This window comes from Octopus sinensis, linkage group LG9 (assembly GCF_006345805.1).
Source record: "Octopus sinensis linkage group LG9, ASM634580v1, whole genome shotgun sequence".
Classification (NCBI taxonomy): Eukaryota; Metazoa; Mollusca; class Cephalopoda; order Octopoda; family Octopodidae; genus Octopus; species Octopus sinensis.
The window spans coordinates 62,156,177-62,180,297 of NC_043005.1; the positions used below are offsets into that span (position 1 = coordinate 62,156,177).

Sequence of the window (24,121 nt, forward strand, 5' to 3'; positions counted from 1 at the left end):
AGTCCAGGTCTGGTTGGTTTTGAACATAAAACAGGTCGAATATTTGGGTCAGATGTGGTCAGTTTAAAATGCCGAAGGGCTAATGAGTTAGTTTATAGACTAAGCTTTTTTAGCAATACTGAAGATTATTTAAGAAGTTAATAATATGCAGAGTGATTACCAAAGCCCCTCCACCATTAAAAATATTTTTTTATTTCTTCACTACTGGTTCCAGCCAGTGCTGGGACACAGTAATGTTACAGACAATACATAACGAAAGTTTTCAAAATTTCAAAACATTATTTACTTGGATGTAAATTTATAAATGAAAACATAATTTTGCTAACAAACTATTTGTCCCTTCCAAGACAATTATATATATGTGTGTGTGTGTGTGTGTGTGTTTGTATGTATAAAGGAAATGAAAAAAGAATTAATGTGTTGGCATACTTGTGAAATTTAGAATGTATTTGGAATTTTGTTGACATAGAAAATTTAAATATAGTGAATAAAACAATTAGTGAAAAGAAACAGAATGTTTTCCTTTTTTAATCTACAAACATCATCTGAAAATGTTACATTCTAAAATTTCAAATAAAGATACAATTATAATGCATGACATGAATTTCATTACATTGTGTTATATTTCTAAGACAACGGATGATTCTGTTGTTCTTAACATGAATAATGGTAATCAATTTCAATTGAATTATCATATCTCATTTAAAATTATTTCTAATAACAAATCACGAAATATAATAAAAAAAAAACAAACAAAAAAAAATTTCGCCTTTTGCCAAAATAAAAGTTAAACTAATATCTATTATTTCTGTCGATAAAGTTGGTTTATGTATTTCGGAATAGACTTTCATTATAAAGCAGTTATTCTTTGTTGGATTTTTTCTTTTAGTGCAACCTTTATGACCATTTTAGATGCTGATGTTAAGCCCTAGGGCAACTTTATTGAGCAGTCATATGATCAAAGATATTCCAGCCATGACCATCGAGTCTCTTTCCCAAGATAGTAAGTGTCTATCTGTCTAAGTAAATGTGTGTGTGTGTGTGTTGTGCGTGTCTGGTTAAGAAGTTCATTTAGCAAGAACATGGTTTTGGGGTTCAGTCCCACTGTACACTACCTTGGGCAAATGTCCTCTCCTATAACACCAGGCTAATCGATGCTTTGTGAGGATTTGGTAGACGGAGACTGTATGGAAGCCAGTCATATATATATATATATATATATATATATATATAATCCCTATATGTGTGTGTCTGTGTTTGAGTTTGTGTCAGTGCTGTCACTTGACAACCAGTGTTGGTTTGTTTGCATCCCTGTAACTTAGCTGTTCAGTAAAAGTTTCACTTACTGCATTGCGTATATGCTATAAATAAAACAAAATATAAGAGGTTGTTTATGAGATATTTAGTTCCATCATCTGACTAAATGTCATATAACTGATCTCTCATATTTCATTTTATCATGCACACACATAAACACATAAAACACACACACACACACACATAAACACATAAAACACACACAAACACACACACATAAAATATATATCATCATCATCATTTAATGTCTCTTTTTCCATATGCTGGCATGTGTTGGACAGTTTGATAGGAGCTGACAAGCTGCATTAGGCTTCAACTGTCTGTTTTGGCATATTTTTTTATGGCTGGATGCCCTTCTTAATGCCAGACATGGCTGTGTGGTTAGAAGTTTGGTTCCCAACCACATGGTTTCAGGTTCAGTTCCACTGTGTGGTACCTTGGGTAAGTGTCTTTACTGTAGCTTCAGGCCAACCAAAGCCTCATGAGTGGATTTTGTAGATGGAAACTGAAAGAATCCTGTCATGATTATGTGTGTGTGTGTGTTTGTGTGTGCGTGCTTGTCTCCAACACCGCTTGACAACCAGTGTTGGTGTGTTTATGTCCCCTAATTTAGTGATTTTGCAAAAGAGGCTGAATGAATAAGTGCTAGACTTAAAACAAAAAACTGACTTCTGGAAGCACTGTGTTTATATATATGTTTATATATATGCTTCTGGAAGCACTGTGATTATATATATATGCAAAAATGGGCACATTCCCTAATTTCCTCCAAACATCCCTACCCATCATCTCTCTCACTGCAGCTCACTCATTCCTCCACTGGACCACTGAATTATCTCCCCTCGTGTACTACATCAATCTTTCTGCCCACTCCACTCCTGTGTCCTACCCAACCATAATATCTCTCTCTTGTCCTCCCACTTTCCATCACTATTACTATCCTCCTGTTCTCCCACACTCTGCTCTACATCACTATTCATGCATCATTGGTCATTCCTCACTCCCTACATCCACCCCCAACCCTACTTAATCTTTATGGCTGTTGCCCATCTCTTGCTTTGCCCATACAATCTTGACCCTGCCTCTCAGTTACTTCTACTCACCAAATACCTTGAGGAACCACCTGCTCCTGCTGCACCTTACTGATCATTTTCACTCATTCTTCTAATGTGAGTAACCAAGTTTATATTGCTTTCAAGTTTTGGCACAAGGCTAGCAATTTCTGGGGTCAAGGCTTGTTCAATTAGATCAACCCCAGTGCTCATCTGGTACTTATAAAAGGATGAAAGGCAAAGTTGACCTTGATGAAATTTGAACACAGAATGTAAAAGTGAACAAATGCCACTAAGCATTTTGCCCAGCATGCTAACAATTCTGCTAGCTCACTGCCTCATTGTCTGAAATCTATACTACATCAGCAATGACAAACAACAAGTCAAGTACTGGTGTTAATGTAAACTGACTGATAGTGACATAGATTAAGCTGAGAATTCTAAATGAACATTCCCAGTATTGCTTGCACATTAAGGGCAGATGAGGTTGTTAACATTGCTTCTCTGTGAGGAGCAATGGTCCTAGGTATTATTAACTTTAAAGGAAATAATGATTGAATGATGTCATACTAGTCCTATAATTAACAGGTTACATGGTGCATCCATCGTCTTTCGTCAACAGAAGAAAAAGTTAACAATCTGTTGAAAATACAAACAGTTATTAATATAAAATTTTATGTTAAACTGAAATATAATTAAATTCTTCTCTTCTAATTGTACTTCTAATTAGTTTTAAGCAGTGATAAAGATGAGATACAACTTAAAATTTCTTAATGGCTTTTACAGATTTTGATGAATACTTAAATATTTTGATGTTAGATAAAATATTTCTACTCTGGTTAAACAAAGTCTGCTGTTTATTTTAAAAAGGTTTTTTTTGTTTGTGAATATCACAAACATTGTTAATAAGTCAGACAAATTTTCTTTTATAATGATTTAAAAGAAAACCAACATTCACATATTTGAACAAATATCTTGACATATTTGGCTGTATGTTTACGAAAATAACTGATAAAATTCTTAATTTAAACAATAATAGACATTATAATCACCAATTTGAGACATAAAAATAACATGTCTACATCTCTCTCTTTTGGCAGGTGTCTACGTTGTCAATTACACTAAAGATGCTTGTAATTTTATCTTCTAAAATTAAGTACTAGTTTCTTCTTGCTATTTTGAACGCTAATTTATCTCCAGACTCTCTAGAGATAACATTCTATAGTTAGAATATGAGAAAAAAAATTACTGTACATAATTAGAGAAAAAGGAACAACAGGTACTTTTATAGAGGAGTTGACAATGCAATCCTCTAGCAAATAGTAAATAAATACATTGGTTGGAATCCTATCAATTCACCTTTTGTAACTTAACTGTTACAAATTGATATTTAAAATGTTTGTTGTATCAGTTATGTTTCTAACTGAAGGACTTTAGATCAAAGATAATTTAAAGGTTATAAAATTTCAATGTTTTTACTACAGTAGGTGAAGATTTGTTTTTTTTTGTTGTGTAAGACACATGACAGGTAAATCATTACCTGTGCAGCATGTCAGTCTATTGAGGAAAGTTATCCTTGAAGATTTAACTAGGTAAACTGAAGTAAGTAGAATTAACAATCATATCCATAGACACAAAGACATATTAAGTTGTGCAATTTGAACTCAGACCATAACCTTTTGTTCAACACCTTAACCACTTGATCAGTTTGATTTAACTGTTTAGCATTCAGCTTTCTTTGTCAAATGTATTGCTTATTTATTCACACTCTTTTGAATTAATCATGCATTATCTCATAGCTTCAAGGTTTAAATGATGTGTTTGTATATTTTTAGAATGACATTGTAGGGTAAGTGTGAAAAGTTGGATATGGTCAGTTTTAGCATAAGACAAGTAGAATATTTGGGCCAGATATTACTGGATTAAATGCTAAATGGTTAAATATTAATCAACATAGCTTAATATTTCAGCTGCAAACCTGAATAATAAATTTCCAATTCAAACAAACAAAATTATGATTTCTCAAAGTGAAATAGTCAAATGTATGTATAGTATGAAGTTCAACAACTAGTGAGCGTGTTTATTGTTGTAGTAGGACAGTACACATAATTTACGTAGACTTTGAGGATAAATACCAAATCATCTGGGAATATTATCTGTGATAGATTAGTCATAAATTCAGGAATATTTAATGCCACAAAACTCAGAGCTGCAAAGTTTTAGTGATGATATTCATATTATAATTTCTCACAATAACACTTCAAATGATATTAAGGAAATAAACTGATTCCTTTGATATTCTGTATAATTTGACAACATTGATAGAGAATAATCAAATGTGGAGAGAGAGAGAGAGAGAGAGAGAGGTGGGAATGGAAACAGACTTAATACTCATAAACATGCATTTGTCTTTTAGAATCCATTGAAACAAACATTTAAAATTATTTATCACATAAATTGATTTTTACCTTGGTTCTGTGTTACATGATACATAGTCTTTTTTAGTTTCTTTGACTTAGGTATTCTGGGACTAATTCTACAGGGGCTAAGGTGACCTGGAACAAGAGAAAATTATAAACATTCACAATTAAGAATACAGATTTCTTTACATGGTTGCAAGACAGCAAATTTCAAGAGGATTTTGATATTAATGCACTTCATGAATAGGGTTAAAACTATATTGAAATTGTTAGTTTTTGGGTAGACTTTCAGTCAGCTTCAACTATGCAGGCCTATGATCAAAGGCATTCAAACTGTGACTATACCACTTTTTATGCAGGCACAATATATCTAAAGACTATTAAGATGATAGGAGAGAGAGAGATTTGGCTGCTATTTCTACCCTGATGATCAGCCTTCTGCTGGCTTGTAAAGGTTTGACTTATGAGTGGAATTAATACAAATAAAGACTGACACAATAAAATATTGTATTTGTTAACATATTTTTTTCACTTATAAAACAAGTATTGTTGAGTCACATTTGAAGTTGAAAGGTAAAAGTTGCAGTTTGATAGAGATGGGAAAATTTCTGATTAAAACAGATTCATATCAGGAATTTGAGGATAATGATGATGATAATCATCATCATTTAGCGTCTGCAGTCCATGCTAGCATGGGTTGGACGGTTTGATCAGGGCTGGCAAAGGCTGCACCAAACTCTAGTCTGATTTGGCATGGTTTCTATGGTTAGATGCCCTTCTTAACACCAACCATTCCAAAAGTGCAATGGGTGCTTTTATGTGCCACCAGCATGGGTGCCATTTGTATGAGATAAGTATCTGCCATAACTTTGACTTGATGGGTCTTCTCAAGTGCGACATAATGCCAAAGATCTCAGTCATTACCTCTGTGAGGCCCAACACTTGAAAGGAGCTTTCCATGTGCCACCAGCATCAGCCACTCTGCCTCTGTGAGGCACAATGCTCAAAAAGTGCTTTTTATGTGCCACTGGCATGGGTGCCAGTTACATGACACCAGCATCAGCTATGACTACAATTTCATTTGGCTTGACAGGTCTTCTCAAGCACAGCATATTACCAAAAGTCTTGGTCACTAGTCATTGCTTCTGTGAGACCCAAAGTTCGAAGATCATCCTTCACCACTGCGTCCCATGTCTTTCTGGGTCTACCTCTCCCACAGGCTCCCTCCACTGTTAGAGATCGGCACTTCTTTACACAGTTGTCCTCATCCATATGCATCACATGACCATACCAGTGCAGTTGTCTCTCTTACACACCACATCTTATGCCCAACTTTTCTCTCAAGATGATTACACTCTGCTGAACATGCACACTGACATTGCACATCCAGTGAAGTATACTGGCTTCATTTCTTTCAAGCCTATGCATGTCCTCGGCTGTCACAGCCCATGTTTCACTACTGTGTTGCATAGCTGTTTGCACACAGGCATCATAGAATCTGCCTTTCATTCTGAGAGAGAAGCCCTTTGTTGCCAGCAGAGTTGGTAGCTCTCTGAACATTGCCCAGCCTAATCTTATTCTCACAGCTTCAGTCTTGGAGTATCCACCTCCACTATTAACTTGATCACCTAGATAATAGAAGCTATCTATTACCTCTAGCTTACCGGCCTGGCAGTTGATGGAGTCTATTTTTTCTACATTTTCAGTGTTTATTGTACCTGTGCATCTTCCACACACAAAAGCTATTTCCCTTGTTAACCTTCCTATTGCTGCACCTCTTATGTGTCCATAGCCTACACCAGGTACATCTTATGGAGTTTCTACCTATACATTTCCTACAGATTGAGCAGGGCCATCTACCTGAAGGGATTTGTGGTTTGTTTGCCTTCCTACTTACTAAGACTTTGGTTTTTGCTAGGTTAACTCTAAGGTCCTTCAATTCTAGACCTTGCTTCCATTCCTGAAATTTCTCTAGTTCTGGTAGTGATTCAGCTATAAGAACAAGGTCATCAGCATAGAGGAGCTCCCAGGGGCAGCCTCTCTTGAATTCCTCTGTCATTGCCTAGAGGACTATGATGAACAAGAGCGGTCTGAGGACTGATCCTTGGTGAACCCCTACTTCTTCCCTGAATTCTTTGCTGTACTCATTGCCAACCCTCACCTTACTGATAGTGTCCCTGTAAAGGATTGCGCAGCTCTCAACAACCACTTGTCTATCCCTAGTTTCCACATTGACCACCAGATAAGGGATTGGGGGATCCTGTCAAAGGCTTTCTCCAAGTCAACAAAAGCCAAGTACAGAGGTTTATCTTTGGCTACATATTTGTCCTGCTGCTGCCTTACCAGAAATATAGCATAAACCAAACTACATCTCATCTAGACTAACTCTCTCCTTAATTAGTTGGACTATGACCCTCTCCATAACTTTCATCACCTGATCCAACAATTTGATACCTCTGTAATTATTTCTATCTAAGTCATGACCTTTACTTTTGTAGCAGTTGACTATGGTGCTGCTACACGAGTCATTAGGTATGGACTCCATGTATCACCTGCTTTACAATATGCAAAATATCTTAAGCATCTCAGTGGTGATTCTTAATGGGTTGGGGGATTTCTCTGACTTCGTGTCCTTAATTGCTTTATCTACCAAGGTACTGTCGATTTGAATAGCTGGTCCCTCAATATAGCAGAAAGTATTCTTATTCTTAATACTGTTTATATATCTGCTATTCACATGTACAATCGCAAACTCACTTTTTATCACCTTCAATATTAGAGGATATAGAAGGCGGTTAGCTGGCAGAATCATGAGCACATCAGGCTAGATGTTTAGCAGCATTTTGTCCATCTTTAAATTCTGAGTTCAAATATCACTGGGGTCGACTTTGCCTTTCATCCTTAAGGGGTTGATAAAATAAGTACCAGTCAAGTACTGACATTGATGTAATCAATTTACTCCTTACCCCAAACTTGCTGGTCTTGGGCCAAAATTTTAAACCAATACCAGAGAATATATATTGTATGACTTTGACTCAATACATGATTGGTTTAAACATGTTTGCCATGGGTTAGTAGTGATAGTGAGAAATTGATTAATAAAATGATGGCCATTCTTTCTTATAATGGTACAAGATCACACACAATTTTGGGTAGGGGTACAGCTATTTGTATCATCTTCAGTAGCACTTGACCCCTAGAAAACATTTACAACAAACCATATACAGTATAGCATTTATCCTAATGGTATTCCCTTCTTGCCATGTCACAGCTCATTTGAAATTAGAAATATGAAGTAATGAAAATAATATCTTAAAGTATCTAGTATGGTTTTCTTCTTTTTAAGCCAACTCTTTTATTCTTATAATTCAAATGTGATAGAAATGAATACGAGATAAATTTCTTGTATTGAGAGTTTATTTATTTTATACATCATATACATGATTCAGAATAACAGGTGATTATTGCTATTTTGAATGGTTGGAGAAAGAGCAAAAACCAAGCAATGATAGATAGTGACTCTCACAAAAAAAAAAAAACAATTTCAATAAATTAATTTTACTTCCTTTGAGAAAAATCTAAAAATTTAATCCATGTTTGCAGACAAGGGGTCAACTAGACACCTTATAGGACACCATCAGCATATTATACAGCCTAATTTGATCAATTGATAATTGATTTTACGAATTAAAGGAAATAGAAATAATAGGAATAAATAGAAAAACTGAACTGAGATGCAATAAACTAAGTGGGCCAGTGGTATGTATTTAGATAAATAAGTCAAGGTTTGATGTACTGAATGCAAACAATTCTCAATTAATTGATAGCTTCCTCTTACTAGGAAGAGCAAACATAATAATTGTTGTGGATTTTCAAAGAATGAGGTTAGAAGGAAATCTGATCTTTGTTTACAGGCAAGGAAGCAATTGCAAACATGTTTCCATATTATTAATCCTCTTCACTATGCAATCTGCATTCTTTGATATACTTTTACACAAAGGAAAAATATTTGTAATGATTTTTGGAACAAGTTTCAAGTCAAGCAGTTTAGCTACATACACTATGAGGTGCTGGTGATAGAATAAAACCTGCCAACATCAGAGCTGGTTGTCTGGTATTATATCAACTTGGTCACTTGCTTCCCAAAACTTTCAACCATCTCAATCAAATGTGTCCAACTCTAATTTTCCAATTTATTTAATTAAATTTCATTAAACTATTCATATGCAAATATCATGATTATGATATTTCAATACATCATGCTGACAATGCATTTCAATTCAGCACCAAAAGTTTTTCCTTTTTTTAGTCCATACATTCTTATCTTTTCAAACAATGATTGCATTATATTTAATTTTGAGATATTTACAATACTATACTTCATTTTTCTACTGAAAGAAAACAAAAGTATTTGAACAAATAAAAACAATACATTATACCAGGTAGATGTTAGAAAAAGAAATGAACAAAACATTGTACAATTGGTTTTAGCTTTTCAATGAATTTAATTAATTTGTTTCTTAATTAGTCAATAAGGGAGAGAAAAAAAAATACTATAAAAATTAACTGACCTGTGCTATTTTTATGACAAGAAGAATCCAAGTAGCGAGGATCAGACAGAAGAGGTCTTCCCAGAATTTCTTTCCTACAATACACAATTGATTGACCAATTTTAAATGAAGCACAAAGAATAAAAAAGAAAAGAAAAGAAAAAAAGAAAAATTTCTCTGATATCTGGTCATAATAAGAACCATTATGTTGTTCTCATTGTTTTCCCCTTTAGTATGAATTTTCTTTAATGCTGCAGTCATTACATTTTGTTACACACACACAGGCGCATGTATATATATATATATATATATATATATGTTCAAAATTCTTCCCATCACCCAACTTTTGAAAAAATAAATACCAGTTCTTTTGTTGTTTCTATGTAAGCTTAACTGAAACAAAACTATTTTAATACAATTTTGAATGCAAGCAACAGATTGAAATATAAGAAAAGAAAATGACAAAAACCAAGTAATTTTCATTGTTCACTTGTTCATTTGCTGCTGTTTTGTTTTTTTTCCCCCCCTATTTCTGTAGTCGGTGAAGAGATTTCGATTTCAGTGATAATTATACTGTTGTTTTTGTATTTAAAATAGATATATTATTTTGTCAGGATATATTTTGTTTTCAAAATAATATGTTTTTCTTTGCAAAAAAAAAGGACAAACAAAATAAAACAAATATACTGTTGTATTACAATGAGAGATTATGAAATCAGAATTTTGAAAAACTTCAACAATGAAAATTAAATAAATAGGATATTAAATTTGTTTTGAAAATTCACTATTAACTTCAAAATTCTTTTTAGACTGAACATTTGTTAATTTGGCAAAGATATTTTATAGTTTTAAGAGTGTGATTACATGTTTATGTACGTGTGTGTATGTATATATATACACACACATAAACACAAAAAGTTCCCAGACTAGTTCTGTGGTATGCCAACAGATGACAGCACATGGTTGCATGTACAGTGAGAGCTAGTAGTGATCTTTATGAGGCAGTGTGCTGAGTGACATTGCTGTTTTTACTTCACAAGTTGTGAAATTTGTGTTTTCATGATCATGTGTATGCTGCAGTCTGCGATTTTGTCATGGACAAGAAGTTGGAACAAAGAGTCAACATGAAATTTTGCATTCAACTTGGGAAATCTGCTATTGAGCATGCTTCAACAAGCTTACAGTGATGAGCAATGAGTCATACACAATGTTTTAAGTAGCACAAGCACTTCAAAGGCAGAACACCCCTGGGAGTGATCTGGAAAACCTGCCACAAACACCAACCCCAGAAATATGGAGAAAATTCATCAGCTTGAGCATGAGGATTGTCGGAGGAATGACTCCTCCTTCATGTAAAGGATCATCACTGGTGATGAGAGTTGGGTCTATGAATATGACCCTGAGATGAAGCAGTAGTCATTACAATGGAAGAGCCCTTCATCTCCATGACTGAAGAAAGCACAACAGGACTATAATTCAATCAAGGGCATGCTCATCATTTTTTGCGACATCCACAGTATTCTGACATTCTTTGAGGCAGACCTAGCTGGTTTCCTTGAATGTTTCCTAACCCTGGATAAGTGTTGGTTTCATCACTTTGAACAAGAGAGAAAGAGATAATCCATGCAATGGAAACACCCCATCTTGCCTGCTTCAAAGAAGGCTAAGGTCATTTCATCTGCAGGGAAGGTGATGGCCTCAGTATTTTGGAATGCAAAAGGCATTATGTTTATTGACTAACTTCAAAAAGATCACATCAATGGAGAGTGCTATGTCAACTTGGTGAGACAATTACAAAAGGCTATCAAGATCAAAACGCTCAAGAAAACTGGTGAAAAGGGTCTTCATCAGGACATTGCTCCAATATGCAAGTCCTTGGTTTCAATGGCTGCTGTGCATTACTGTACCTTTGTATTGACTGATCAGCCCCCTATTCTCCTGATTGGCCCATCTGGCTATCATCTTTTCTCCAACATGAAAAAACCCTTGACTGGGAAGCAGTATCACGGTGATGGTAATGTCGTATCTGCTGTTCATGACTTTTTTTGACCAACATGATGAAGGCTTCTTCACAAATGGGATCCAAACACTGCAACACCATTGGAAGAAATGCACGGACTGCAAAGGGGACTATGTTGAAAAATAAATCTCATTTGGTCACATTTCAGCCCATGAATTTTTCGGCCTACCCTAATATGTTCACCATATAAAATATCTGCAATCATAATTTTATCAACTATGCTGAAACATGAACCATTTTCTCATTATTTACAAAGTATGAGAAACTTTGAACTTTATTTTCATATTCTTTTTACTTATGTACAAATAACACGTACACATAAATATGACAGACTCTTGCAGGAACATATGCATGCACACGCAAACACAGACACATACATACGCAAACACAGACACATACATACTCCATTAAGCACTTATGCATATACACATTAGATTCTCCTTTACTTATTAAACTCTGTTATTCCATCAGCTATGGGTGACACTTTAAGCTCTAAGCTCTAATTTCCAATCTGATGCTTTATCAGTTTTGTGACAAAATGTAGTGCTTAAAACATCAAACTAAGCTTCCTCCCTTTTCTTGCAACATTTGATTATTTGTTGTATACTCCTAAGTTGTTGCATTTGTTCCTGAAATTTTTGTGTATACACAGACATATACACATTGGCATCTATGTGTGTGTGCAGTGCCTATGCATACAGATATATTCAAATATTCTTTAAATGTGTGGATGTATGTGTATAAACACAGATATACATGTATGCTATGATTTAAACCTTTAGCATTTAAACCTGTCATATTCTACCTGTTTTTTGTTTAAACTGACCAGATCCAGCCTCTTACACCTATCCTGCAGTATCATTCTAAAAATAAACTAGCACATCATCAAAATCTGAAAGCTATGAGATAATGCATGATTAATTCAAAATAATGGAATAAGCATTGCATTTGACAGTAATCTGAATGCTAAGGGGTTATTTTTGCTTACGTAAGTTGTATCATCTACATATACAATATTTGAAAATTAAAAATCATTATGAACTTTTTGACAAGTGTCATACTAACTGCATAAGCTTGCTTGAATTTGCTGATGAGATCATTCAAATCATTGTTGTAGAATTTGGCAGCAGGAGTATTTTATCTGTGAACGACTATAAAATGAAATGCTTATCTTATTTACAAATATTTAGCTAATGCATTCTTGATAACAGAATCTAGCCGGACAGCTTCCATCAAGACAAGTTTCCTTATTTGATTAAAAGTAAATTTTTCACAAGATTACTTGATAGATTATCAGTTGGTGTTATGACATGAGGTGTTACCCACAATACTGCATGCCACTAAGCTGCAGTTGAAATCCACTGTGAATATTCTATTTCGTTTCCAGGCAATTGGATTTAACATACCTCCACCTTAATACCATTACCTGATTCATCTGATTTTGAGGACCCTGAACAGTGTTCATACTGTGATAAGCATTTGGAAAAAAATCTTTCTGTCACTTCATTGCTCACATTTTCTCTGTAGTTGTTCAAATTAGGCACTGGCTCTATCACTTATACTATTTTTAGAAGGCTTTTGAGAGTCATAGTTACAAAGTCCCCCTCCTCTAAATAATTTACAGAAATTTGAAAAAATATCAAAACAATCAACATTGTTTCAGTTCAGTTGGCTCTTGTTAATAAGTACTCGAAATTACTAAATATCTTGGATTGTCCAGGCATTGGAGAATCTGGATTTTAGTTTTGATTTTAAGTTAGCAGTCTATTTTACATTTGACTCCTCATGCATGATGGACTCCCCACTAAGTGGGTATCTCCAGCCATAAAATGTTACCATATATATCATCATCATTTAACATCCATTGTCCATGGGTTGGATGGTATAACCAAAGTTGGGGAGCTGCACCAGACTCCATTCTGATTTGGCATGGTTTCTACAGCTGGATGTTCTTCCTAACACCAGCCACTTTACAAAGTGTGGTGAATGCTTTTACATGGCACCGCATGAGTACTTTTATCTGATGTTGCATGGGTGCTTTTATGTGCCACTGCACGGGCACTTTCACATGGCACTACATGGGTGCTTTTACATTGCACTGCATAGGTGCCTTTACATGTCGTCTCATGGGCACTTTTAAATGACACCACATGGGCACTTTTATGAGGCACTGCCATGAGTGCTTTACAGGATCACTTCTGCTGCAGAGTATGGGTCTTCTTGAGTATGGCAAGGCACCAGTTATTTCGGTTCTTTGACATCTTGTCTGAAATATTCAGCTTCCTGAGGTCATTATTCAGTACTTTATGTGTATGTGTGTGTGTGTGTATACATGCATGCATATGTGTGATTTCCAGTCTAGCAATAGACACCACTTCCCACTCACTTGACCCCTTCAAATCACTCCCTAGCATCTTAGCTATGTAGAGGATTTATTATATAACATAGTCCTAGATACTTCTAAAAAGTCAGCATAGCTATATGGTTATAGCTGATAGATTTGACCTGGGGATGAATAATAACAGCATATAATTTTTGCAATTCTAGTTTTTGAAAAGAGCCAGATATAGACGTTATGTTAATCACAACAAAAATGGTATTAAGAATTGCCAATGCAGGTGAGATGTTGATTTGAAAATATTTTTTCTACAGATATACTTTCTTTCTCTTGTTTTTTTTTTTAAATAACTTGCATTGCTTCAACATAAAATCCTTTTTGGAATTGTGTAATTATATTTTTTACAATTTGTGTTTAGTTCAACATCATCCTCTCCTCATTTTTTTCCTTTCTTATTATGATTAAAATAATTGCAATGGATCAAAAACTGTTTTCACTTCTAGCATCAATTATGATCAGATATTGTTTGCTTGCAGCAACTTCTGCTGTAAAGTCAATTATCTTCCAATGTGACACAAGAAACTGGAGTTGAATAGAAAAGAAAATTAAACAAAAGTGGATCCAATTATTGTTTGAGTCTCAGAAGTATATTTGTAAAATTTAATCTCTGTTGTATTTCTTTTCATTTTTAATCAAAAGTCAGAATTAGGCAAGAACATGACACTTTGTAGTTCATGGTCTTATATAGCAAATCCTCACCAAATCGTAAAAGTAATTCCTACATAGCACTCAGTTGTGCTTTGTTGTCTTCTTGATCTTCTACGTCAACATTGATCAATAGACTTAAAATATAAGATATTCCAGCAATGACAATCTTTTTTATTTCTATCAGGTGTAGTGTGGTGTGCATGATTATTTTTCATCAAGTATAGTGTGTTTATGATTATTTCTTTTTTATCAGGCATCTATGGTTATATTATTTAATCTATCATTTGTTTTTCCAAGATGGTAGTCTCTCCCTCCCTCCCACCACCTCCTCTCTCCCTCCCACCTCCTCCTCTCTCTTCCACTGTGAGTGTATGCATACACTTGCAGTCAGGTGCATTACTACAACAAGCAGTGACTTTGCAGATTGCTTTCTCATTCATTCACCACTTCATCAGTCTGCTCCCAGTCACTACAGAGTCCACCCACCATCATCAAGTGAACAACTGCTAATCCTCTCCATTAGCTAGCATCAGCAAGAAGCATGGCTGATTAAATAAAAATTGTATAGTATATTAAATTTTTTTTTTTGAAAGACAGTTCTCTGTCTCTCTGTCCTGATAGCACATGTTCAAATATAGAACTGCTACAATTCCAAAACAGAAAATGTTTAAAATGAAAATATAAATTCCCCTTCATTCTTTTCTGACTGAAAAAATTTCATATAAATTGGAAAAAAAAAACTATATTTTCTCTAAAACAGTTATTTTTCCATAACACTAATAAAAATAAATTTAAACACAATTGTATGAAAACTTTATTTATAGTCTCATAAATGTAGTTTTTACTTTAATATATAATTATCTAACACTATTTATTTCATTGTTTTATATCCATTATCTCCAGCTAGTTTGATAGTTTGTATTTTCTTTCTACTATTTTATAGCCATTTTGTTAGGTTAGCATAATAGAAATGATTTATCTCTTTACCAGTTTATATCTATTTTCCAAGCCTAGTGTGGATAAGGTTTTCACAAGTGAGATATTTACATAATTTTGAATCAGCCGTTTATACAGTAGGAAGGTCTCCCTATTGGTAATGACTCAAGTGTGAAATAGAAATGAAATGTGTGTTGTCATGTAGCCAGATGAAAGCAAATACAGTGAATTGCCTACCTTGTCCAGAGACACAACATAATTGTTTTTGCCTCAGCTCTTGAATTCATGATAATGTTAGTATTTTACTATACTCTAGAAAATTGTGAATTCTTATGAGTGAACTTAAGTATATCTGATAGTAATTTTTTTAAATATATTTTCTTTTTAAAAAGTAAACTTTGAAAGGTTAGTAAAAAATGTTAAGCCAATTAAAAGAAAACATGAAAGAATTAAAGAGTAGTGTTTGCTTTTTTAGATTTAAAATTATCATGTCTGGCAACATTTTATTGGTCTCATATTAAAAGTGATAATTTTAATGTTTTTATTTCATCTTTTTTTTTCTCTATGAAATATTACATTAAATCGTTCCAGTGTTATAAATGTTTAACAAGACATTTAATTTTAGGAGAAAGACTACAAAGTTAAACATTTATTTCCAGTGAATATTTCTTTTCATTTATCAGGCAAGTTTATCTCTGATTGAAATTTGTCACAGAATCATTTGAGGAAGAAATAGAATTGAGTATTCACTGAAAAATGGGTATTTCAATATGTTGTTCTTGTGGAAAATAATACCATGTTTGCAGTGAAACTCTATAATTGCAGAAATGAAAACATATAATACATATCAGTATTATATCACTGATAAGCTAAACTGGGAAAAGAATCCTGAAAGTCTACATTGAAGATTATGTCAGATGGTAGCAGACAATGACCTTGAATTTTCTTTGTTATGCTGAATTATTTGTCATTCATGTTAGGTTCCCTCATTGCAGAAACACATAGAGCTGACATTTTCATTCTCTTGATTTATGTACATATTAAAATCATTGAATATCAGTTAGCACAAAGCAGTGATGGAAGGAAATTTGCCAAAATTTCTTCACAATAAGATCAGGCCCAGAACTTCATGGCTACTAAACAAACTTTTTAACTACAAGGCAATACCTTGTATACACTTATTAAATTATAGGAATTCATTTTTGTCTCACATTTTACACCCACACACACACATCAACATGATGTCAACAAATTATTACATTTGAACAAAAATACCCTGTATTATTAATGATTGACTGAGTTATCACCCCTCTGTATTCACATAACATTTCATATTCTGGGAGACAAATTACAGCAGTTGATCTAATCAATTAAAGTTATTTAATGTGGTGTCCCAGCAAGGCCACAATTCACTGATTGAAATTAGTGGAAGGAGATGGTGACTCAATTAGAAAAAGAATGTGTAAAACATTTATTGTGTCACTTTCAAAGTAGATCACCAGATCCAGGTACTTTTATTTCCATTCACTGTCTTTTACATTCTAAAAAATTTTCTGTAGCAAATCTGTCTTTTAAGTGATACAAATTATTATTGGTACTGGAGACTGCATTCAACCAAATGCATCAAATCACCTCTTTATCTTGAAGAAAAAACATACAGTGTGGACCTGTATTACTAATTGAAAGTCTGCTAGTTATCATAATGATAAACATTTGCCAAACTTTTTTATCCTAACAAAAATAAATCTGAAAACTTTTTAAAGAACTAATTCAACCATGGGAATCGTAATGAAAGATTTTCTTCAGAAACGGTGCATTTTTGTATAATATGCTGTTTAGGAAAAGTGACCAAATCTACATGTGATATGTGGCTAAATATTCGTGAATTTTTGAAAATACTGATAAAAAAATTTACATATGCACTTAAAACATTTAGTTGAAGACTTTCCAGACACAGGAAATATATTTAATGAACAGAATTTTAAAAATGCTTAAAGTTACATGAGAGAAGATACAGCTGGTCTATATTTCCAATGAAAAATTTGAAAAATATGATCAAACACAGAAACTGGATTTTCAATCATACTTGGTTGAGATCCTCAAGGCACCTGATAACTTATAGAGAGAACTGATTGAACTATCAGCAGAAACATTCTGAAGTCTCATTTCAGCTTTTTACAAAGATACTTTTGAAATGCACAAAAATGTTGCTTTATTATACACACATTAACAATCTAATTGAGTGTCATCTCATTCAAGTACAAACCAGTTATGACTCATTAATTTTCTTAGTGATAAAATGTATCTTGAGAGCTCAGATAATAGATATACTCTTGAAGAGCTAATTAAAGCTATGGGCAAATGTTAAGAAACAAATATCTTGTCTGTCTTACAATAAGCAGTCACCAAAATGTTCTTAAATGTTTTGTTGACTAAGTTTTCTGTTTATTAATATTTCTACTTTATACATTTATAAACGATGTTATTTAAACAAGATTATTTTGTGGAAGATCTCATGCAATAATAAACTAAATAAAAAATTAGTAAGTTGGTAGATAAAAATATAACATATAAAGAATATAGTAAATTATTAAGATGACTGCAAGTATGTCTGCATGGTTCAGAAGTTTTGCTTCACAAATATGTATTGTGTCTTGGGTTGGGTTCATGTACAAGAGCTTGGATGAACTAAACTTCTACCAGATTCTGAAAGAATCTGGTAGACTAATTTCACACACATACGAACAATGTTCTAATACTAAAACTTCTAACTTCAAGTTCTGAATTTTAAGTGGCCTAAATCATGTGACCATGTTCCTATGAATTTGTCATTCCCAGAAGTATAAGTCTATATCTTAGTGTGTGTGTGTAGCAAAGCAATATGATTACATTCAGTGCCATTTTAAGGCATGGGCACACTGGGAGGTTGCCCAAGGGTCTACAGGTTGCTGTTAAAATAACCCTGGTTACACCCTTCTACAGCCAGGTCAACTCGATCATATGCTCATAAGTGGTCTCTCTCTCTCTCTAAAAAGCACCGAGGGCACTATAATCGATTCAAGGGGATGCTCCAGCATGATTGCCAAATGACTGGAACCAGAAAAAGAATGCAAAACCGTAACCTAATAAAATCTGGTTTAGATATAATGAAACATTCCCTCTCTCAATTTCATTTCTTTTTAAAATGAAGAAAACAAAACCCTGGGGAAATGGCCTGACATAAAATACATGTATAAATGCTCTGCTGTATTTAGTTTGGTGTCACCTTCCCAACTCAATATTTTTACCAACCTGGAAAAGAGATATCAATTACTATAGTTATGCAGGTAAGAATGCACTTAATATGTAGAACCTTAAAAGGTAGGTAAAAATATACAGCCAAAGAATAATATTAGTTGACATCTAATGTTAGTTGTCAACATTTCCAGTAAGTTCATGTGACAACTTTGTACTAGTTTTTGCTTCCGTGAACATTATCAGCAGAAGTGAAAGGTCACCATAATTTGTCAAGATAGCAGCAAATGATTTGGTAAATAAATATATGAAAATACAGATATCTATTGATGTAGAACAAGTGTATTGTATGGAAAAGTTCAGTAATTATGAGATATCATCCACACACAGTAACAACATTTGAATAATTTATGATGATGGTGATGATGTTACTGAATCAAGTAGAAACACTCTAGGAGTTGTCCCCTATACCTGCCAAAAATTAAAAACAATATTTTTCTCTCAATGCATCTTGGTTTGAAATGTCCCATCTATTAATCATTCTTTCACATTCTTAAAATTATTTACCAGGCATCAGAATTATTAAACTTCCTAAAGCTAACTACTTATAATAATGCTAATATGTTCCTCAAAAATTACAAATTTAAATATTAAAACAATTACTATTCTGTAAGATAAGTCAAATTTTACTTTCAAAAGTTAACTGATTGTGAGTTGATGGTCAGAAGGTCAAATATTACTGCAATTCTTTTCTTGTACACATGAAGAAGACACTTATCTATAGCATGCCTCTGTTCACCAGACTGATAACAGAAAGTTACTCAAATGTTAAATATAATTTCTCAAAAAATTTTTCTTTTCTTTTTAAGCAAACTAATATTAAACTTGTTTGCTTTATAGGTTTTAGTGAAATTAATAACGACTCTTTTTCATTAAGCTTGTTTAATTTGCCATAGCATTTTATATTAGATGAATCTATAAACACATGCCAGTGTCATTGGAGCAATTCCGCATGATCATTACAGTTCAATGCTTGCCATATAGCCAATAATTGTATTATTATTTCATTAAAGTCTTTTGTTTACTAATACATTTGGAGATTGCACAATATCATTTCTGAATCAACGAAATGTTACAAATTGATTGAGCATGTTGAAAATGCTTTCTCTTTGTTAATAATTGCAATTAGTGGACAGCATGTGATATAAATTATGAAACAAAACATATTTAATCATTAGACTCTTTTTCAAATTACCTCTTATATTATATTTTAACTAAAGCAATGTCATTTAAAATATTAGGTTTTGTAAACCCTGCAAATCACAACAAAGAATAAAGTGAATTTATTTTAAATTTTGACGAGATCTGAACATTAATAGCGAATTATAAATGTTTTGAATTTTAATGTTGAAATGCTGAAGAAATTTCCTTTTTATTTTATTATTATTATTATTATTATTATTATTATTATTATTATGGTGGTGGGCTAGCAGAATTGTTAGTATCCTGGATGAAATGTTTAGCAGTATTTCACCTGTCACTACATTCTGAGTTCAAATTCCACTAAGGTCAACTTTACCTTTCATCCTTTTGGGGGTTGATAATTTAAGTATCAGTTACACACTGGGTTGATGTAATCGACTAGTCCCCTCCTCTCAAATTTCAGGCCTTTTGTCTATAGTAGAAAGGTTTATTATTATTGTTATTGAGTGAGAGAGCAGTACATGCCATCAAAGTGACACTGGGGTAAAATGTACAAAGCCCAGTGTACCCATCATGACTACCAGTCTGATAAGGGTACACCAGGCACATGCATCGTAACCATATGTATGTGATGTGGTGATCTCGTGTCAAGATAGATAGTGCATGACCTTGCAGGTGGAGCCCAGTTAGAATTTTCTTCAGGTCGAGTAGCCCATCTCGCTCAAAAGGTCCCTGAATAAGGGTTGCTTAAGGATGTTGAATGAAACACCCATATTTCCAGAGGTGAATTATCCAAGCCCCAAAGAATTCCTCTCAGCACATGGCTATGTTGCTCCCCAACTACTTTTGCTCATGATCAGAGATGTACATATCATTGCCACTAAGGGACATACTTAGCTGGTTAAGGTCAAACAACTGACAAGCAAATCTGGTATTGAGCAGAATATTTGCTGTAGCCCATCTTTTATACCAAGACAAAACACTATACATGATAACACTTCCAATCAGTTAAGATGAGGAGCAATGAAAGCCTGGTACTGCATCAGGACATTTATTATTATTATTATTATTATTATTACTATTATTATTATTATTATTATTATTATTATTATTTGCAATGTAGTTAGTTTCATAATTCTTTAATAGTTTTATTTTTAATTTAGAGTCTTTTATTATTTTACTAGATTCTCATGACAGGGGATTGGCAGAATAATTTTGGCATAGAAAAAAATATTGCTTTGTGGCACTTGTTTTGACTTCTTACATCTTGATTTCAAATTCTGCCAAAATCAACTTTAGCCTTTCAAAATTAAGTTGCTTCAAATTACTGGGGCTGAATTAGTTGCCAAACCTCTCTGCTCAAGATTGCAAGCCTTGTTGCCTCAGTTAGAACCAATTATTTTACTGGTGCCTCATCGAACTATGAACTCACTCTCTTGGTACAGCCTTCTTCAAGGGCTTTCAGTAATTGTATCAATCCCAGTACTTATTTTAGGCTGCTTCTTATTTTATAGATTTGATTTATTGATTGGCTGTGTCACCTTTTGGTGTATTTCAGCATATCATTTTACATTAACACACACATACACACACACACATTTTATTTCAAAAGTGTAGAATAGACTTCAACCACCATTTAGATAAGTAAAAAGTCCCAGGATTATCACTGTAAATGTTGGCACAATGGAAGGTAAGTCGAGTAAGGAGATGTTCATGTGATACAGACTATGTGCCTACTCCTTATGGGCAAAGATCACATCAAAGATCCATGGTATGGATTGGATGGTTTGATGATGATGATGATGATGATGGCAACTCCATGTATCCTAGAGTGCATGGTGACTAGGGATTTGGTACAAGGAATGGAGAGAAATCGAAGCTCCTGGAGTTTTGTGACCTAAATGACCTAATTCTCTGCAAAACTAACTTTAAGAAGAAAACCAACCTTGATAATCCACCAATAAGAAACATGAGGAAGCCAGGCAAACTTCACACTCATCAGAAAATATAAATGAAAAATTGTGAATACCTAAAGAAGGGTTTATTATCCAACAGAGACTAATGATCAGTAACTTCAGTGTAAGAGTTAAGCAAATCATAGTCACAAATCATATATAAGAATCAATCTGAAGAAGAAAGTTATAGAAACTGGAAAATCCTTCCACTAAACACAAAGATTCTACGAGGAGGAAAAGGTGATGCCAATTATAGTGCAAGAAAACTTAGAGTTCATACAAGGCAACCAGCTGTTGCTAACAAATAAGAACTGAATTTGAAACAAGGTACCAATTGAACAAAAGTGACATGGTGGTAGAATAGGAATGCTGCTGGAGTTATTAAAGTGAAAAAGAAAAGGCTGGAAAGACTTGGAAAAACTGTTAAGTAAAGAGCAATTCATGGAGCTAGAAGAGAGAGAGTAGACGTCAGGTTTACTTTGTACAGAAAGAGAAGCTGAAAGCAATATGATGAGAGGATCAGTGGTGTGAGATGTTCCACTTTGCAAAGTATGTGACAATGTTAATCAAGACCTCATTGTGAAAAACCATCTTTAAAATGATGGTGGTACATTTACTATTACTAAAAAGAAAGAGGTTTGGAAATGTTATTAATAAAGGTTACTGTGTGTGGTAAATGTTGGGATGGAAGGACAGCCTCCATAAATACAAGTTAAAATAGCCATTAAGGATTTGAAAGTGAAGAAAACTTTTGGACCATCAGGGATAATCACTGAGATGCTTAAAATTTCTGGTGAACTAGAGCTCATAGTAATTACTCATGTTCTTTATTGTTTTACTTCTTTTACTTGTTTCAGTCATTAGCCTATAACCATGCTGGGGCACCACCTTCAAGAATTTTAGCCAAACAAATTGACTCCAGAACTTAGTCTATTTAAGCCTGGGACTTATTTTATCGATCTCTTTTGTCAAACTGCTAAATTATGAGTACGTAAACATGTCAAGTGGTGGTGGGGAACAAACACAGACACAAAGACTCACACATATAGATATATATATATATATACAGGCTTGGCTAAAAGTCACCTGACAGTAAATCAAAATTCCGTAAATACTTAACATTCAATTTTATTTATTCATTACAACTAAGAATGTTTAATAAATGAATGATGTGAGTTAAAATCACTGGTTTTTTTTCAACATTTGTCTGTTTATTAGCAAAGTCTCATATGAAATAATTTTTTGCTTTAATCTTGGAATTGAATGGTTTTTGATTTACTGTCAGGTGACTTTTGGCCAAACCTCTATATACACATATGACTATATACACATATATGACTATGCCTGAGCCTGTCAACATGTTAAAAGTATTTATATATTTGAGATTTGCTTTGAATCAGGATTTACAGTACAAATTAATTCATAACATTCATTAAAAAGATTATATATTTAGTCTGTTCTATACTTACTAAAATTCAAAAAACTTATTTGTTGATTAAAAATATTTTCAACTCTGTTTCTTTGTAATTTAAGAATGAAACTTAATTTTCTAACATTAAGCTCATAAAAATTTTTCAACTCTTAGACTTACAATAATTTTACTTTGAATGCATACAGATGACATAGGAAAGCTATGTATGTCACCCATTGCTGAACATATGGGGAAGAATTTACAAAGTATTTAGATAATTTTATAATATTAAACAATAGATTAACTTAAGAGGAATATCAACATTCTTTAACAGCAATGTTATGAAGGAAATAGTAATCTTTACTTTATATTCTGAAACAATAATTGAATTTTGTTCTTTGTCAAAGTACTTTGTTTCCATTTGTCTCTATGTTATAGACACTGTTATATTACAAACTAAAGATAACATTTAAGGTAATTAATGTGAGAATGAAGAAATAAAAAAAAATATTCTTTGAATCAGAAACTATTTTACTATTTATAAATTCAGTAAAATACCTGCTTATAAAATCAGCACAGCTATAATTTTTAACTCTTATTTTTTAAATGACTTAACTAAAGGAGAAAGGGTAGTGTGCATGATTCCTTTTTCAAGGACTAAGTTACCCTTATATCAGAGACTTAGCCCCAATACTTAAACAAAATAGGTTCTGTTAAATGCATCCCAAAACAGAAGCAATGGTCCTTTTGAATGGTTTCCACACAAATTTCATTCACAAAGCCTTGCTTTCATAATTTATATGAAGTTTATTTATTGAGAATGATGATATGTGAAGTTACTCTTTACTTGAACTGACTTTGTCTTCTATTGTTTTGATTCCCATCTATGATGATATTCTCTTTAAGAGACAGATATTTTGAGCAATAGCTGAATATATTTCAGAATGTAATTATGGTGTGTTATTTCATCACAAAAT

General features: G+C 33.3%; 1 protein-coding gene across 13 annotated transcripts in view; it reads right to left on the reverse strand.

The window, feature by feature from the left end:
- LOC115215814 (MAGUK p55 subfamily member 7) overlaps window positions 1–24,121 on the reverse strand; it is a 930,620-nt gene that overhangs the window by 42,115 nt on the left and 864,384 nt on the right. For all 13 annotated transcript variants that reach the window (XM_036506006.1, XM_036506002.1, XM_036505998.1 and 10 more), the window contains 2 exons: window positions 9,361–9,434; window positions 4,838–4,924 (listed from right to left, as the gene is read on the reverse strand). In XM_036506006.1, the coding sequence (XP_036361899.1) occupies window positions 4,838–4,924; window positions 9,361–9,434 (161 nt within the window). The remainder of the gene's footprint in view (window positions 1–4,837; window positions 4,925–9,360; window positions 9,435–24,121) is intronic.